The sequence below is a fragment of the Mesoplodon densirostris genome, chromosome 18, assembly GCF_025265405.1.
Source record: "Mesoplodon densirostris isolate mMesDen1 chromosome 18, mMesDen1 primary haplotype, whole genome shotgun sequence".
Taxonomy (NCBI): Eukaryota; Metazoa; Chordata; class Mammalia; order Artiodactyla; family Ziphiidae; genus Mesoplodon; species Mesoplodon densirostris.
In genome coordinates this window covers 14,040,331-14,057,558 of record NC_082678.1, presented here as the reverse complement: position 1 = coordinate 14,057,558, position 17,228 = coordinate 14,040,331, and the positions used below count along the sequence as shown (strand labels likewise).

At 59.9% G+C, this 17,228-nt stretch overlaps 2 protein-coding genes across 9 annotated transcripts; both read right to left on the bottom strand.

Annotated features, from left to right (window-relative positions):
• Positions 1-1,452: 1,452 nt before the first annotated feature.
• PCYT2 (phosphate cytidylyltransferase 2, ethanolamine) lies at positions 1,453-9,021 on the bottom strand. Of its 6 annotated transcripts, XM_060081833.1 has the most exons (14): positions 8,873-9,021; positions 6,941-7,029; positions 6,197-6,358; positions 5,873-5,939; positions 4,891-4,975; positions 4,677-4,721; positions 4,387-4,440; positions 3,815-3,953; positions 3,478-3,560; positions 3,151-3,228; positions 2,908-2,973; positions 2,677-2,742; positions 2,313-2,401; positions 1,453-2,227 (listed from the first exon to the last, which is right to left on the bottom strand). In XM_060081833.1, exons 1-14 carry the CDS (start codon positions 8,959-8,961, stop codon positions 2,116-2,118), a joined length of 1,224 nt encoding a protein of 407 aa, XP_059937816.1. In that variant the 5' UTR covers positions 8,962-9,021; the 3' UTR covers positions 1,453-2,115. The 6 variants fall into 6 exon arrangements, with proteins under 6 accessions (XP_059937816.1, XP_059937810.1, XP_059937811.1 ...); XM_060081827.1 differs by lacking the exon at positions 4,387-4,440 and having other exon boundaries at positions 8,873-9,011; XM_060081828.1 differs by lacking the exon at positions 4,387-4,440 and having other exon boundaries at positions 3,815-3,914; positions 8,873-9,011.
• A 312-nt stretch (positions 9,022-9,333) lies between these two features.
• SIRT7 (sirtuin 7) lies at positions 9,334-15,852 on the bottom strand. 3 transcript variants are annotated; one of them, XM_060082910.1, is made up of 10 exons: positions 15,735-15,852; positions 15,527-15,664; positions 15,341-15,445; positions 13,588-13,658; positions 13,426-13,498; positions 11,946-12,044; positions 11,635-11,871; positions 11,411-11,491; positions 11,127-11,233; positions 9,334-10,009 (listed from the first exon to the last, which is right to left on the bottom strand). In XM_060082910.1, exons 1-10 carry the CDS (start codon positions 15,825-15,827, stop codon positions 9,811-9,813), a joined length of 1,203 nt encoding a protein of 400 aa, XP_059938893.1. In that variant the 5' UTR covers positions 15,828-15,852; the 3' UTR covers positions 9,334-9,810. The 3 variants fall into 3 exon arrangements, with proteins under 3 accessions (XP_059938893.1, XP_059938894.1, XP_059938892.1); XM_060082911.1 differs by lacking the exon at positions 9,334-10,009 and adding an exon at positions 10,519-10,679; XM_060082909.1 differs by lacking the exon at positions 9,334-10,009 and adding an exon at positions 10,734-10,980.
• Between the last annotated feature and the right edge of the window lie 1,376 nt (positions 15,853-17,228).

The window sequence follows — 17,228 nt, the reverse complement described above, 5'->3', positions numbered from 1 at the left end:
CACAGGGAAGCAGATATCCCCAAAGCAATGGGTGCTGCCCCACCTTGAGGGAGGAGCTGTGTAGGGCCAAAGTTCCTGAGCACAGCTGCCTTGTGCCAGCCTCCCCCCACCTCACACTCAGGCTAATTCCCTAATTCACTTGTGGGGATCTTAGCAGGTTGATTTGCCCTCCCCACCCCCAATGAAGTTGACTTGAGTCCTTGGCCTGAGCCCTGGTCCCAGAGGTCTGCAGCCTGTCTCAGTGCTGTCCCCCACCCCAATGGGGCCTTGCCAGCTGGGCCTCAGGGGGCCCAAGGGAGCTGGACCCACCGGCCCTCCACTTAGGCTGGGGGTGGGACCCGCAATCCTGCTGCACCTGGGTGGACCAGTCTCTGGAGGCACCCACCTCCTGGACCCACAGGCCCCGAGTCTCCTCCGTGGCTCACCTGGGGCTTCCTGACTGCTGCTGCGGACTGTCCCCCAGTCCTCACCTTGCGGTGCCACCCAGCAGGGGGTTCTCAGCAGGCCTAGGGCTGACTCCAGTCTCAAGAGGAACCCTCCGGCCGCTCCTGTGTCCCACCCTCACATCAGAGTCTACAGGGGACTGGCTGATCCCTGCTGCCCAGGGATCCAAGCGTGGGAAAGTCTGGCATCACTGGGCTCCTGAAATTGGGGGCCCAGGTGGGGCGGGGGTGCAGGGAGGGCCCTGTGCCTCTCATAGCTTAGTGAGCTCCCCCCACTCGAGGAGGGAACAAAGGAAGCAGGGCAGCAGCTGCCTGGCCAGGGTGCGTGCACCGCAGTCCCCCACTGCAGCTTCCTGCACGGGTTCTAGGCTGGCCCTTGAGGACCAAAAGAAAGGACAGGCCCACCTTCCAGAAGGAGTGAACGCTGGCCAGGGGCTCCCATGGGGCCAGGCCACAGGGTACTCCAGCCCCATCTGGCTCAGCAGCTGCAGGGCAGAGGCCATTTTGGAGGAAACTGGCAGAGGACTGAAAAAACATCACAGTCCTCACTCTTGAACACCACAGAGCCATAAACCACTGCCACTGTTCCCCCCACCACCCCATCAAGAGGTGACCGGGGTCAGCACCTTGCAGCCACTGCACTGCTCCAAGTGTACCCTGACTTGGGTGCAGAAGACCCTGAGATTACGTGGATGGGGCCAGGGAGCAGCCCAATTCCTTCCTGGATCAGGTAGCTCTATGTGGGCCGCGGGGTGTCAGCCTCTCATTTTGCCCATGACAGACCCTGGGGCCAAAGGTACTCTGTTGGTTCTTGCCTCCCTCTCCTCTTTTTTTGTCACCTGCCACGTGGGAGGCAGCTGGAGGTGTCTGGGGGCCCAGATCTGGGGGGGTTCCTCACTGCCGTCAAGCTGCCTGCTGGCCCCCTCCTTGCTGGGTGGGCAGCGGGGAGCAGGGCCAAGGTGGTGGGTTTCCTGGTCCTGCCCTGCAGGATGGAGACCCTGAGGCAGAGTACCTCCCAGCAGGTTTATTCGGTTGCACACCAGCTGGTCAGGTACAAGACCGAGAACAGTCTGTGGGGAGGCTGGCCCGGGAAGCAGGGGGCACAGCATCCAGGCGTCAGGCCCCGGGGCACCAGGGACACACTGCAGGGCAGAGGCCGCTCACGTGGGAGGCGGCATGGTCTGCACTCCGAGGAGGAAAGGGGGCGGGCCCCCGGGTCACTGTTCCCTGAAGCTGGCTCCCACGGAGGCCGGGTGGGCAGGAAGGCCACCGCCTCGAGCTGGGCGGTGGGGGGCATCCAGGGTCTGCAGGAGCTTCCTGGGGGCAGAATGGGGAGCAGCAGCAGAGCCGGAAGGATGGAAACTGGGCCTTCCCTGGCACGCAGGGTGGCACCCCTCTGTTGAAGGTGCCCCCTGCTCATCCTGCCTGTTGGGCTGCTCCACTGTGCTGGATCCCCTCACTGTGCAGCTCAGCAGGAAGGGCAGGAGGGCCTGCTGCGAGACGGACACCTCATGGGCAGGGTGAAAGGCAGTGTCCTCCACACCGGCCCTTCCACGGCCGGGTGGTTGGAAAGGAGGGCACCGCAGCTTTGTTAAAAACCGAGCCAAGCTCTCGAGGCAGGGCTGGGCCAGGGCCAGCACTCGGGGGGCCCTTGGCGACCTCTCCCCTCTGGTCAGAAGTCACAGTCGCTCTCCCTCTCGGGCCGCGCCTCCTGCTGCTTCATGGCCTCCAGGAAGGCCAGCTCCTTGGCCTCCTTCTTCTGGTTCCGGGCCTCGTACTCCAGCCTGGGGGCCAGGTGGGGATGAGTGGTGCACCCACACCCAGGCCTCAGCGGCTCCCCGTGCCCCTAGCAGCCTGGCTGAGACTCACCTGTTCTTGATGATGCGCTGGACAATGAGATCCGTGGTGAGATCATTCCCACTGTCGATCTGACAGAAAATACTCCTTCTTTTGGGCTCCTGGAGGCCAGGAGGAGGAGGAGGTGAGAGCCCTCCTTTGGACCCCAAGAAGACTGCCCTGCTGCACTGGCTCAGAGAGTTCCCACTCCACTGTGGTGGGGGCAGTTATTCCCACCCGTTAGCAACCTGCCTCCTTAAGCCGTGAGGCCATCAGCGTGGCAGCTGTCACCCCGCCCATTTCCCAGACAGGCATGATGAGGCGTGGGGGCGTTAGGTGGCTGGGAAGCATCAGACAGTGGCCACCTCATGTCTGTCGAGGGCCCAGCATGACCCACCTCATATGGGTCGGAGCCATCCTTGTCAGGCACGATTTCTGTCTTCCCGTGACACACCAGGTCCACCTGGGGAGGAGGCGGGGGTCAGGGCGCCCTCCCAGCATCTCCCCCCATGGTCCCCTGCCCCCAGAAGGCCCTCTCCAGGGAAGCAGCCTGGACTCAAAGAGCTGGCCTGGCGCCACTCAGTCAAGAGCCTCCCTGGAAGCTGCCTGCCAGGAGCCCCGTCCTCACCTTGAAGTGATCCAGGAGCTCTGCTGTGACCGAGTACGGGGCCCCAATCACCACTTCGGACACGTACTGGGCGGAAAGGGAGCACAGCTGGTTAGATGGACCTCACCAGGCTGCAGGTAGGGGCTGAGAGGCAGCATGGTGAAGCCCCAGACTCCTGTACCCTGGGGAGGGTTCTGGGGAGGAGCAGCTCCAGCCTGGGAAGGAGGCGCCGCTGGGCCCGCCCGCCTGCCCGCCTGCTCTCACCCGGCAGGCCAGCACGCTCAGGGTCCGCTCGTGCAGGTTCATGATGGGGTAATTCTTCCCTTTGTAGTGGTTGACCTCCTAGAGCCACAGCAAGGTTGGGTCAGGCGGTGACCTCGGGGGTGGGCTGGGGTGGGAGTGAGGCCGTGCTCCCTCCCAGCAATCTCTCGTGGGGCATCTGCCAGTGTGGGGAAGCCCTGGATGGGAGGCTCTCCCTGGGCTTCTCCCTGGGAAGAGGCCCAAGCTTGCCATCTATGCCTCACCTGTGCCCAACCCCAACCCTAGGAGCCCCTCCAAAGTCCCCACGCTACCGGCTGCCCGGGGTGAGACCTGATCAAAGTGCAAGCCGGCGATGACGTAAGGCCTCTCTGCCAGGCCATGTACCTTCTCCAGGAAGTCCACGTGCCCGATGTCTGCACCCAGGTTAAGGACCGAGGAACTAACGAGGAGCGGCCACCCACAGAAGCAGGGGCTCGGACAGGTACCTTCCCACCCACCTGCTCATGCCTCTCCATGCTGATAGCGGTGCCCCTGCACCCCACCCCCATCCTGGGCCTTCGAGAGTCAGGGAGGCCCCTCTAGCCCCCACAGCCCACTGGGGCAGATGTGGAAACGCACAGAAAAGGCCTGGGGCAGGGACAGCCTCCCACCCAGTCCCAGAGGATACGGAACAGATCAAAAGCACCAGCCACGTAAATGACCGTCTCCCCTGGCTGGGGCTCCTTCCCCGAAGCAAACTGGATGATCTTCTGGGATGTCTGTAAAAACTGGGACACCCCCGTCCAAGGGTTCCGCCCCCCAGGACACTGTAAGCCGAGAACAACCTGGTCAGCAACAGAGGCCTCGCAGGCACGTCCCTTGCCCGTCCTTGGGCCTGCCTGCATCCGCCTGTCAGTCTGCTCTGGGTGGCACAGGTGTGAGATGGCGGGGGCAGGCATGGGGGCTATAGGGCGGGACTCCAAACCCCTAGCCACAACCTGCCACTCGCTTGTTGCTCTGCTGTTGTTTCCAGGCAGACATCTCAGGCAGGGATGCCGAGGGCTGGCTGGCAGGTGCCTGGTTCACACCACCACCAGGCTGGGTGGGGCCGCTATGGCCGGTGGTACTGGGGTTCTGCCCCATGGCCACAGCAGGCGCTGCAGCCAACACCACCTTGGCCTGGCAACGAACCCGCTAAGAAGAGGCCAGCGGACACGGCCCTCGTGGGGACCTGGCACCCTGAGGCCACCGTCTGGTCACCTGGGAGGAGCCTCCTGAGGAAAGTGTCTCCCTGGAGGGTGTCGGGTGAGAGAGCTACAGAGGGAGAGAGGACCAGGCCACCTGGTTAGAGACCCCTCGTTCGCGGGCAGTCCTCACTCCTCCTCCACGCAGTGGCCGCTGGGACCGGCCAGCCAGCAAGACCAGCGGTCAGTACCCGGTCAGTGTCCAGAAAGCGGGGAGCAGGGTAGAGGGCAAGGCTCCAGGCCAACCTTTCCCCAGGGGTGGCCTGGGGGTTGGGCAGCGGCCCGGACAGCACAGGCGACACTCACCTTGCCAAAGCTGTCTGCGTACTCCCGGTACTCGGAGGACATCTCCTGCATGGAACGGCAGGGGGTTGAGGGGCCTTGCCCTCCAGACGCAACCAACCCCAGGACACTGAAGCTTGCTGTCCTAGTGCCCACTGAGGGGCAAGGGTGGGGTAGGCGATCCCTCCCTCCCAGCCCTGGGACCTCGGGGATTCCACTCTGGCCCCCAAAGACTCACCTGGCTGCTGTGATGGGCCTTGGTCACGAGCAGCATGCGGCCAACGAGGTCTGTGGTGGACACCCCCTGGGTGCGCTTGCATTCTCTGGGAAAAGAGCTGGGGTTGGGGCTCTCATCCTGGGACACACCTGCAAGGCTACACCTCCTACGGGCACCTAAGTTGCCCCACCTAAGGGCAACTCTGCTTGTGGCTGATTCTACCGTGGCCCAGCCCCCAGCCATGCTGTGCACAGGCCCGGGCGTCTCCTCGCCACTCTCAGCCACAACAAAAAACCAAAACCAGGAGAGTGGAGGGACCACTGAAATTTTATCAACCAACGGAAATGACCAGACAGAAGAACGCTGTCACCAAGCCCCAAGTTCACAGTGTTGGGGTGAGCAGGCCATACAGAGGTGGCTCTGGTCCTGTTCTGTCCACTGACGCCCAGGTCCTGCCTCACCACACACTCCCTGCCAAGGGAACCCCAGGCTTCACTGCCCCACCCGAGCCGCTGGCCACACTGGCCTTTTTTTTTTTTTTTTTTTTCTTTTTGCGGTATGCGGGCCTCTCACTGTTGTGGCCTCTCCCGTTGCGGAGCACAGGCTCCGGATGCGCAGGCCCAGCGGCCATGGCTCACGGGCCCAGCCGCTCCGCGGCATATGGGATCCCCCCAGACCGGGGCACGAACCCGTATCCCCTGCATCGGCAGGCGGACTCTCAACCACTGCGCCACCAGGGAGGCCCCACACTGGCCTTTTTAATTAAAGTGACTCAAATAAAAGCCAGCTCCCCAGTCACACCCCATGTTACCCCTGCTTAGCAGCTGCCCGTGGCCAGGAGCTACCGTACTGGGCGGTGCCGATGTATGGCACCCCCAGCTCCAGCCCAGGCCACGAGAAACAGGCCGTGGCCGGGACGCTGCCCTCAACAGGCAGAAGGAGCTCGATGGGAGCTGGGAGCCCCACTCCTCGAAAAGCGGGGCACTCAGCAAGTAGAGCTTACCTGTACCTCCCAGCCTGCTTCACTTCCTCATAGGTGTCCCGACCATCTACAGTCAGCGTGATATCATCTAAGGGGTGACACGCACACGAGAACAAGAATCTTCACCCAAAGCCATGAAGACCTCCAGGCCCACACCCCGGCTCCAGGCCTGCCCTGGTGTGCGTGCGCTCCTTTCTGGGGAAGGACCCAGAGCTTCCTCAGACCCTCAAAGGGCTCTGTGCTCCCCAAAGTGTGAGGAGGCCGGCACCTCCAGACGCCCCTCTGATGGTCAGGTCTGGAGCTGCCCAAGTGCCCTGCCCCAGGGGCTGTGCCCTGCCGACTCACTGCCGTGGACGCAGAAGTCGCAGCTGTACTTGTCCAGCGTCTCCAGCGTGGTGACATAGGGGGCTGCTGGCACCACCTCATCCACCCACTTGATGGCCTGCACCATCTTGTACCTTTCCTCCTGAGTGAACACCGGGGGCCCCTTGTGCTTGGCGATCTCCTCTAGGGAGAGAGAAGAGGGCAAAGGACGAGGTGGGTGACCCCTGGAAGGCTGGCCACAGGCTCACTGGCTCCTCCTCAGAAGTCCCCTCCCAGAAGCGAGCAGGGTCTGCGGCCACAGGAGGGCTCACGGTGGGAGGCTGCCTCTCATCGGGGCCTCAGCCCACGAGGCAGGACTACAAGCAGCAGCCCCGCTCTGTCCTCTGCGAGCCGGTACAGGCGCTGCGGACGCACTTGCTGGGTGACTGCACGCCCCTCACCCACAGCCAACCAGAGCTCCAGGTTCGGTCCGGGGCTCCCTGTGATGGCTGGGTGCTCTGTCCTCTAAGGCCCCGAGAGCCAGGAAGCGGGTAGGAAGTGGACGGCATACCTGGACTGATCCACTGGACCACCCCTGCCCTCCAAGCTCATGACAGGATGCGAGACGGGAAAGCTCTGGATGGCGTGGCCTGCGCCGGGGTTGGGGCGAGCCTGTGGAGCTGCACTTCTGGGGAGGATGGCTGGGCCTGGTCCTACCCACCATGGGGACCTGTGCCGTCTGTCACGGGCGTGGGGGAGGAGGGTGGGCCTGGCAGCCCGGCTTACCGTCAGTGTGTACACCCACGATGAGGTGGTCACCCATGGCCCGGGCCTGGCGCAGCTGGTTGGAGTGGCCGTAATGTACCATGTCATAGCTGTGGAGAGGGCAGGGCCATCATCCCAGTGTTGGGGGTGCAGTCTTGCTCCTCTGCAGTGTCCTTAGGAAGCCCTCTGAGAAGCCACCAGTGAGGAACTGCTCCCAGGGTTTGGTTGGGCCTGGGCTTTCAGAGGGGTGGGGTGCTCAGCTCTCATTACTGGTCCCTGGGCTCAAAGTCAAACTGAGCGAGCATGGCTGTGGCCGGGGACAAGGCCTGGTGAGTGCACAGAAGAGCCCCTGCTTCCCACACCTGGGACAGCACTCTGCCCTCAGCCCCTCCCCTTCCCAAATACAAACTGTCACAGGCAGTCCCTTTGAGAGGTAATAGAAACCAATGTCAGTTCACCGGTGGACTGGGCTCTGTACTACCGTGAAACAGCCAGACAGTCCCGGGGGCCAACACGAAACAAAGTCCAGCCAATGAACAAGGGCAGTCACTGGCTTTAGAAACCCTGCCTGCTCCCCAAGGCCTCTGGAAACTCAGTGAGGCTTTGCTCTCTGGGGCCAACAACCACCTCCCTATCGCCTGGTTCTAGAGCTTTCATCCTCAAATCCAGGCCTGGTTAAGAGTGAACTCTCAGCTGAAGGCCACACACAGCACCGCAGCTCCACTCGGGTTGCCATGTGTGGCGGAGAGGACCTCCACTTCTCTGTGGGCCCTGAGGTGGGCCCTCATGCTCACTCTGCTTCTTCCCAGCCTTGTATTGCCCTCTGAGTAGGTGGACCTGTCCCTGCTTCTCCAGGTGACCCAGGTGTACAAAAACCATTCTACTCAGCACCACCTGCTAGTCCCACCCCAGCACATCAGGCCCCAGCAGACAAGCCTGTGGGGCACAGGGCTCTGGTCCTGGGCTAAGGGAAGAGCGAAGTCCAAATTCAGGAGCCTGGCAGGCCCTTGTGCCCACTGGACAGGCTGGGCAGAAGGAGGGTGCACGGCACAGAATGCAGGGTGGACCTGGGTCCAGGCTGTATCCCAGTCACTGTGGCCTGTGGCTGTAGCCTGCTGGGGCAGGGGCCAGGCCTGGTCAGGGCCAAGGTCAGAGTCAACGGACAGGAAGCCACGCCTCCTCCACAAGGTGACTCAGGTGCAGGCCCAGGAGTACGGCAGCCCCACTTGCTGGCCGCTGAAGCCCTGGGCTAGCCAGATGTTTTTCTTTTTCTGCTTCCATCAAATAAGGTCTGAGGAAGCATCCAAGACGTCAAGTTATCACTAGAGGTTCACTTTCCTCCTGTCTGCTGACAGCCTCAAACCTATCTCAACACCACTCCAGCTGTCTGGCTTGCCAGAAAAGAGGACAGTTGGGCACTGTAGCCCTCCTCAGATGGACCCAGGAGCCTGGGAGCTTCACTAGGGTCTTACTCAGATCGGGCAATGCCTGCGCTGACGCTTGCCCAGATACCTAGGAGAACCTTCCTGGTTTTGTACCGGCAAGCCGGGAGCCGGGCAGGGAGAACTCTGGGAAGACATTTTGGGTGCACGGCTCCTTCGGAGAAAGAGAGCTCCTAGGGCACTAAAATGATTAAAGTCATCAAGGTTAGACACGCAACTTTGGCCCCTATCGTGCACGAGTTAGGCAGGTGGGACCGCCTGGCTGGGTCTCCGGCTTAAAGGCAAACGTGAGAGAAGGAGCGTCCGGGGAAGACGCTCATGTAGGGATCCGCAGAAAGACTCCAGCAACCCTCAGCCGCGCTGCCCGCGGCGACGCGGTGGCCCGGGTTCCAGGCGTCCTACGCGGCCGAGGCGCCGTCCGCCCCGCGCTAGCCGGCCGCCCGACCCCGGCGAAGGCGACCACAGCTGTCACCGTGGCCCCGCCCGCACCCCCGCCCCCCACCACACTCACCAGCCGTCGCACCACACCCGCACGGCGCGCCTGCCCCCTGGGCCCGGCCGCTCTGCGCCGCCTGCCTCCCCGTGTCCGTTCCGGATCATGGCCCCGAACCGGCAGCACAGCACGGCCGGTTCCCCACTCCCATCCGCCCCAGCTCGCGCACGCACGCGCCGTCACGCGGGCCTCACCCGCCTCTCACAGCCAATGCCGAGCGCCGCCCCGCCCCGCGCGCGGAGCCCCGCCCCCTCACCTCCCTCGCGCGGCCAATGGCGAGCCCCGCCCGGGCCGGGCTCCGCCCCCCCGCTCCCGGCCAATGGCCTGCGCCCACCAGCCCTCAACTCCCACCTGGAGCGGCGGTTGGGGGCAGGACCACGTGGGGCGTATCCGCCCCTCCAGGAGTCTCGCCAGGCGCCCGCTCCCACCCACCGCTTCAGAAAGGCAGTCACTCGGTGACACGAGGAAGACAGTGCAGAGATGTTTAATAACAATAAAAAGGCCTGCTGAGAGCCAAGGCTCAAAAACCACTCCTTTGCAGCATACCCAATACAGAAAAAGGCTTCTATAAATTTAACATTTTTAGTAAGAAGTGGTAGAAATAGAGTTGAGGCCCCTGAGACTAGCCTAGTGAATGAGGTAAGGCAGCCGTGTGCTTCCTCTTTGCTGGCCAGGTGTGAAATAACCCGAGTCCTGTTTTCACAGAGGGTGTGGCTGCCACCTCTTTAGAAGAGGCTGCTTGGGCGAGGTGTCTTCCATCATTAGGCCCATGCGGGGGGCAACCACAGCAGTGCAAGGGAGCTTTCCACAATGACAAATGGCTAAACATGTCAGGGTGAGAATGTCACCCCCAGAGAATTCCAGGGGCAGTGCTGGCCTTAACAGTGCCACTTGCCCCTGAAGAAGAGTGCCGGCCATTTGCAAAGTGCCATCATTGTTCTCGGTCAAGCAACAGGTTACGTTACTTTCTTCCTTTTTGTGCGCTTGGTGCAGCCCCTGCCAAACCAGCCGCCCAGGACAGGGGCTGAGCTAAGTGGTGCACCCCGGTCCCCAGGCCCAGGTTCTTCTCGACTTCTGCACAGCGACTTGCGACTGTGGCTGCCTTCTTCACCCGCACGCAGGGGAGTGGCCAGTGTGAAGATGGGGTCCTGCCACCTACGCAAAGGGAAAGCTGGGTCAGGCGTGCCTGGGAGCCCCTCACAATCACAACCCGCCCCAGGACGGGAAAGCTGACTGAGGTCACCCTGCATCCCTCCCACGTCTTAACCATGGCTGGGCTTTGCTCAGTGGTAGCTCCAGAACATCTGCGAGAGGGGTAAGCTCCGCGAGTAACTCAAAGGCCAGCACCCAGACTAGCCCAGCCTCTGCAGAACTCAGTCCTCGTCGGTGATTGAGGGGGCTGTGCACACACGGGGTAGGGCGGCAGTAGCCCCAGGAGGGGTGAGTCACTAGCCACCTCTGGGTCCCCCCTGTCACTTGTACGGCCAGGGACAGGCAGACCAGACCCTCTTCCCCTTCCCAGACTGCAGGACTCGACGGGAGGGAAGCTGACTAGGGAGGCGCGGCCTAAACACTACACCGTGAAGAGATCATGTGTCTGAGATGTAGAACCACATATCATAAACTTAATATACAGATAAGCACTGATAAAGAAAATGAGCTAAGTTAATGTGAAAAAAAAAAAAAAAAGTACAGTACACAACAGGCCCACATTACAGAACACCACAAACATAACATACAAGAATTGCCAGGCCCAGAAGGTGAAGGGATCCTTAATTCTCCAACCCTTTGATTAAAAGAAGTTATTGATTTCCCCTATAAGACCCTGAAAATTCACAGAGAAAGAAAGTGTAAACTTTTCACTCAATACACACACCACATCTAAATTATCACAAATTCTGTATTAAGGCACAATTTGTTTAAGCTTCCCCAAAGTATTCCAGCTCCCCAAGCCAAGTGCACCCAGATTCTGATGAGCAGAGTTGCTGAGAGCACATCCCTTCAAGGCACCTTCCCGTCCAGGCTGCCTGAGGTGAAGGGGGACATCCAGGCGTGCCCTGACAGATTCCCTCTCCCCGCAGGAATCACGCCAGCCAGGACACCTCAGCCAATGCTGGGGCTGGTCCCTGCAGAGGCCACCACACTGCAGTCACGCCTCAGATGCCATCTGCCACAGCTCAGAGCTTTCTCTACACTCAGCTCACAAAAGACAACAGACACAACCCATCCACACAGCGGCAGGGAAGTGGGGGATGTGCCTGTGCCCCCTCACCTGCTGTAGCGGGGGATCTCCAGGCCCAGATCATCCATGAGGAGCCGCATGACGTCATCACACTTTCCGTGCAGCTTCAGGGCAGCCCAGTCATCCTTCGGGGTCCACTGGGGACAGGAGAAGGTAAGTGAGGACAGCACCTCACTCCTTCCCAATGGCCTGCTGGCCTTGGCCCCTACTCAGACAGACCTCGTGGTGCATTAGCGTGGGACATAAATGTCCCAGGGATTGCTGGCTCTCCTAAGGCCCAGGTCTAAGGAGGCACCTCTGAGCACCTGAGTTACCTGCAAGTTCACAATGTAGAGCTTGGGCCGCCGGCTGGGGGGCTTGGTCATGCACCAGAGGTGTGGATACTTCTTTAGAACCTGCGGGAACGGATGGATGGACAGACAGACCACACACACACACACACCAGGGAAGGAGGCTACAGGAAGCTGGGGTCTAAGGCTGAGCTGGACAGCTGCAGGCAGGCTCACCCCTGTTCCCATCCACAGTGCCACTCGCATACCTTTAAGCTGGAGCCTAAGCACAGGATTGTGTCTGCTCTGTTGGCAGCCTGGGTGGCCGCCTCCCAGTTCAGAGGCTGTCCCAATGTCCCCCTCTCCCCAAAGTGCACGATGGTGTCCCGGAGCTGGGCCCCGCACTTGTGGCAGGTGCGGCCGGTCTGGTGTCGGTGCAGGGCGGTGCGCTCCGTCACATCAAACACCCGCACATACTCCCTGTTGGGAGTGCAGGCTGTGCAGACCTGAGGAGAGTAGGGCCCTGTGAGCAGGAGCCACTGGCCTGCCCAGGCCCCCGAGTCCCAGAGGGACCGCTCACTTCGATATACATGTTCCCGTGGAGCTCCGACATGGCTGTGCGAGGCAGCCCGCTCCGCAGGTGGAGCCCGTCACAGTTCTGAGACACCACGTGCTGCACCTGGAAGGGCGACAGTGGCAGTCAGCAGGAGGAAGGGGGGAAGCAGCACTCAGGAGTGAAACCATACCGAGCCCTGCCCACCCCAGAGCCCCCAAACCAGCGGCAACTCCGACCCTGCACAAGGCATCGAAGGCAAACCCAGGGCAGCAGGCTGGTCCCAGCAGGACTCAGGAGGCTCCGGTGGGAAGGGCACTGGGCCCGCCCCCAACGACTCAGAAGCCCTAGGAGCCCCCAGGAGGGCAAATGTTTGCACCGCCCCCTCTTGGCTGGAAAGGAGCTTGGGGCCCAAACTGATGCTCTCTTGGGTCATCACGCTTCAGGTCCTTGAAGGCCCAGGAGGCTCGACCCCTTCCCCACTCGGTTGCAGGTGCTTAGCAGAGGATCTCCAGAGGTTTCCTACTAGCCTCCCCTGTATCTAGGTGGCTCCTGAGGTCTGTGGGAAAAATGCAAGAGAAACACAAGGGGAAGGGGCTACCCTCACGAGCTCTGGGCCTGTGTGGACCCTCTATGTGATGATTCAGCGGAGAGGCTGCCCTCTACTCTTGGAGAGGAAACACAGGAGGAGTAGAGGTAGGCTCAAACCAGGAATCTAAACTGCTTGGTGGGCACTCATCTCAGGGTCCACTAGCTGATGGAAGTAGGATGCAGTTGTCACCTGGGCACCAAGGTGGCCCTCCCGGTCCTCGCCGTGGACCCAGTGAGTACAATCAGCCCTCCGTATCCGACGGTTCTACATCCACAGATTCAACCAACCAAAGATCAAAAATATTCGGGGAAAAAAAATCCAGAAAGTTCCAAAAAGCAAAACTTGAACTTGCCACACGCTGGCAAGTATCTGTGTAGCATTTACATTGTATTTATAACTGTTTAAGTGGCACTGACATTTTATTAGGTATTACAACTCATTCAGAGATGATTTAAAGTATGGGGGTGGGGAGCACTTCCCTGGTGGCGAGTGGTTAAGAATCCGCCTGCCAATGCAGGGGACGTGGGTTCGAGCCCTGGTCCAGGAAGATCCCACATGCCACGGAGCCACTAAGCCCGTGCGCCACAACTTCTGAGCCTGCGCGCCTAGAGCCTGAACTCCGCAACAAGAGAAGCCACCGCAGCGAGAAGCCTGCGCACCGCAACGAGGAGTAGCCCCTGGTCGTCGCAACTAGAGAAAAGCCCGCTCGCAGCAACGAAGACCCAACGCAGCCAAAAATAAAATAAATTTATTTTAAAAATAAATAAATAAGTAAATAATAAAGTATGGGGGGAGGTGTGCAGGTTATATACAAACACTACGCCATTTTATACAAGGGACTTGAGCACCCTCAGCTTTTGGTATCCAAGGGGGATACCGAAGGATGGCTGTACACCAGCCTCCCTGGGCTCTTACCAGCTTCTGCTCGTGTAAGCAGGCGATGCTCATGTGGGTGAGGGTCGGCTCGGCCTCACTCAGGTCAGCAGCACTGCCAGGTAGAAGGGAAATGAAGGTTTGGAGAGCTTCAAGGTCAGGTCCCTGCTCAACTAGGTGGGAAGGCTGTGGTAGGCTGCTTACCTAATGCTTCTTCCCTTCTGAAGCAGCGTCCACACTCCATTAGGACCCCGGTAATCTGGGATAGAAGCTGCCTGCAGGTTCAGAAAAGAGATAAGCCCAGTGAAAAGACATCACTGTAGGCACTGGCAGAATTCCCAATAATTTCTCCCAGCACTTTGAGAAGTGCTGGCCCACAGACTGGCCTCAATTCGTTCCTCAGGCTGAGCATTTCCTAGTCTAACCTGTCCTCCCAGATGGAGGGCACCCCCTGTGGCTCCTTCCCTCTGCCAGGACCCCTGCACCCAAACCTGGTCCAGCTCATCCTTCTAGGCTCCAAGGAGCCCTGCCCGCCCTGGGAGACTCTCTAGCATGTAGTACAGCCTGGGCTCTGTGGCCATGTCTGTCCTCATACTGAGAGGGAGGACTGGTTAGGCTCACTGCACACCTCCCTCCACGTTCTCACATCCTGATGCTGTAAGTGTTTCCTGGCCTACCTTCACACGGACTAACCTCTTCAATGAGATAAACATTACTGAATTTCCCAAGTTCCCAATCCAGTGAAACAGAGCCACCCCGAGAGAAGAAAACAGAGAGTGTGCCAGGATCAAGGTGCCCTGTGCTTCCTGAGGTGTGAGTGACCTCCCTTGTAGGGAGCCCTGTCTCTTCCCTGTTGCTAAAGCTCAGAAAAATGCCCACCTGACCAGTGGGTCTGACTCACATGGAAAAAGGGAACCTCAAACAGTAACACTCAGACCAAATTAGTGAACAGCATGTGGCTTTAGTAGCTGCTTACAGTTCTTTAAAAGGTGGTATTACTGCTTTTACATAATCTAACGACAAGAGTTCACATGTGCCAGGGCTCCAGGTGTTGATAAGTTAAAGCAGTTAACACACCTCACACATTCTCGCTACTGGGCTTCTTCAGTCATCCCTGTATGGAGTGTCTTACTTCGTAAGTGTCTGTAAAATCTCACCCACCCTTCAAGGCCCAGGCTCAATGCCACCTCTCACAAAAAAACCACCAGATGGGTTCCCAGCTCTCAGAGACCACAGAGGGCGTATCTGGATTTCTATTCTAGCAGCCTAGCACAGCCAGCTTCACATTACAGTCATTCGTTTATAGGGTTTATTATCATCACCTACGGACCTCTCCACAGAAATCCTTGCTATTCACCTCTGCTGGGCCTACATGTAGGTCACACTCAACTTGCACCCAGCAATTAAACAACGTGCTATCCACACTGTCAAAGCTACTCACATTCTACCACCCAGGTAGCTTCCTGATAAAACGTATCGAAAGCCAAAGCATTTCTCTTCCTTACCTGGTGCACTCTAATGCATACTGCCTTGTATTCCACTTACCTTACTTCAACATTCAGGACACACAACGAATGGGGAATCAGAAGGTAGTTTGGGGTTTAGCTCTGCCAATATAACCTTGGGACAAGCACCAAACTATTACATCCCGTTTTTATCCCTCTTCCTTTCCTGTTTCTAACTGGGTACAATACAATATTCAAGCATTTAAGAATGTTTATCTACTTAGCGAAGTTCCAAAGAGTCATTCTGAGTTTCTCTAAGAAAAGAAAGACCCTCAAGAGGTGCTTTTAAGGCGAGCTTTTGCGAATCGGTACTGTTGCTTCACAGAATACGGTGCTCGGTGCTGGGGTCCGACACCCAGAAGGGGGCGCCCCACGCCCGCCCCCGGCGGTCCGTGTTTCGCACAACCTGGGAGCCGAGCCGGGGCGCGGCCGTCCCCGCCTCGTCTCCTTACCGTGCTGATCCCCGCGCCCGTGTAGACGACCAGGTGCTTGGCGTTGCGGACGGCGCTAGCCAGCTCCCGGACTTTCCTCCGCAGCTCCTCCGGGTCGTCGCACACCTGCCGAGACGCCGAAGCCGGTCGTGAGCCGGCCCCGGCCCGCCCGCGCCCGCGCCCGGCCCGCCCGCACCCCGGACTCGCCTCCTCCTGCCGCCGCTTCAGGCCCTCGCGCCGCCTGCTCCGACCCTGCAGCTCGGTCACCAGGTCCTCGCTCTCGGCCAGGAGCCGGCCCTCCTCCGCGCTGCGCTCGGCCGCCGCCTTCCTCAGGATGAGCGACACCTGCGGGCGCGGGGCAGGCGGTGAGGGCGGCGCGGACTTGGGGCGCGGCGCGGGGCGGGCAACGCCGTACCTGGCGGAGGCGCTCCCTCTGCTGCTCCTCCCGCAGCCTCCGGACCCGCTCCGCCGCCTTGCGCTCCGACCGGCTCATACCCCCGGCAGCCATCTCTCCCGGGGAGACTCGCGCTTCCGCTTCCGCCTCCCGGCAGGCCGCGCGCCGACACATGCGCGCGAGGCCCGCCCCGCCCTTCCGCCCCGCCCTTGCGTCGCCCCAAGGAAGCACCTGCCAGTCTCTTTAAAAGGTGTTTATTGATCATATACAAAATAAAGAAAACCTTATATATCACAAACATACACTATGTACAGCAATAAATACCCGGGGCCCGGCCCAGTGCCGCCCCTCCTGGACAATAATTTAGCAATAAATACTGCACAGGGCAGGGAGGGCGCGAGGCCGCCGCCACCCAGGTCAGCCAGAGTGCTCCAGTGGGGCCCCTCCCCACCTGGATCTTCAACAACCCCCGCCCACCCCGGCAGATCCCAGCGTACCCACCCCACCTCCTGTCTTCAGCCCTAGGCAGGGCAGGCAGGGTCTGATCAACTCTGCTCCGCCCACCTCTCAGCGCCAGGAGAGCAGCAGAGCTGGACACACTGGACAGCCCTTGTCCTGCTGCCCTAAGATGCCAGGAGAAGGCTTTCTGTACCCACTCCCGTTTGGTTAAAGGCTTCAGATTAAGGGGATGTGGGGAAGGGTGGGGCTGGGACATGAGGCTGTTAGAGGGGTCCCCCTTCACAGGTCATCGGGGACGAGCTCTCCTACACTCTAGCTCAGACTGAAGGGACACCCACGTACCAAGGCTGCTGCTGCAGAGTGGGGTGGAAATGTGTGCGACTGGTCCAACAGGTACAGCACATGCTCAGGACACACGGGCCAGAGCAGGACAAGCCATCAGTCTCGAGGGCACACCCCTGCCTCTTCCCATCTGCTTCAAAACCAGACAGCCAAAAGGACGGCGAAAAACGGCCAGCAAGAATTATTCAGTGGCTTCTGGGGGAAAAAATCGTTAATGTGTTGGTTCCTTTCACCAAACCACAGCCTAAAAAAGTAACTTAAAAGATCCTAGAGCGGAAACAGTGTTGCAGGCTGTGGCTTCCCAGCTGTGGACGGAAGCTTTGGCCAACCGGCCACCCCAGAGAGGGAAGTCGCAGGGACAAGATGGGGCTCGACCACCCATCCCAAAGCAGGCTGCAGCTGATCAGAGCCGTGGGCCCAGGCACCGACCATCAAGGTTGCTGCTGCTGATCAGGGTTATGCCCAGACCTGAAGCCTGGACCAAGAGTAGAAAAGCCTCCAGGGAGGCCTGGCACCCGGCAGAAACCAGCACAACACACAGCAGCCACAACCTCTCACCTGCACAAACGCAGTGCCACCTGGAGCAGCAGCCAAGAGCCATGGGGAGGGCTCCCTGGGGCCATACTCTGGGCAGGAGCTGACCTGTTCTCAAAGGGTTCTCCTCTGAAATCTGAGTGTCCATGTTGGGATAGGGAGGAGGTGGGCAAGGGCAAG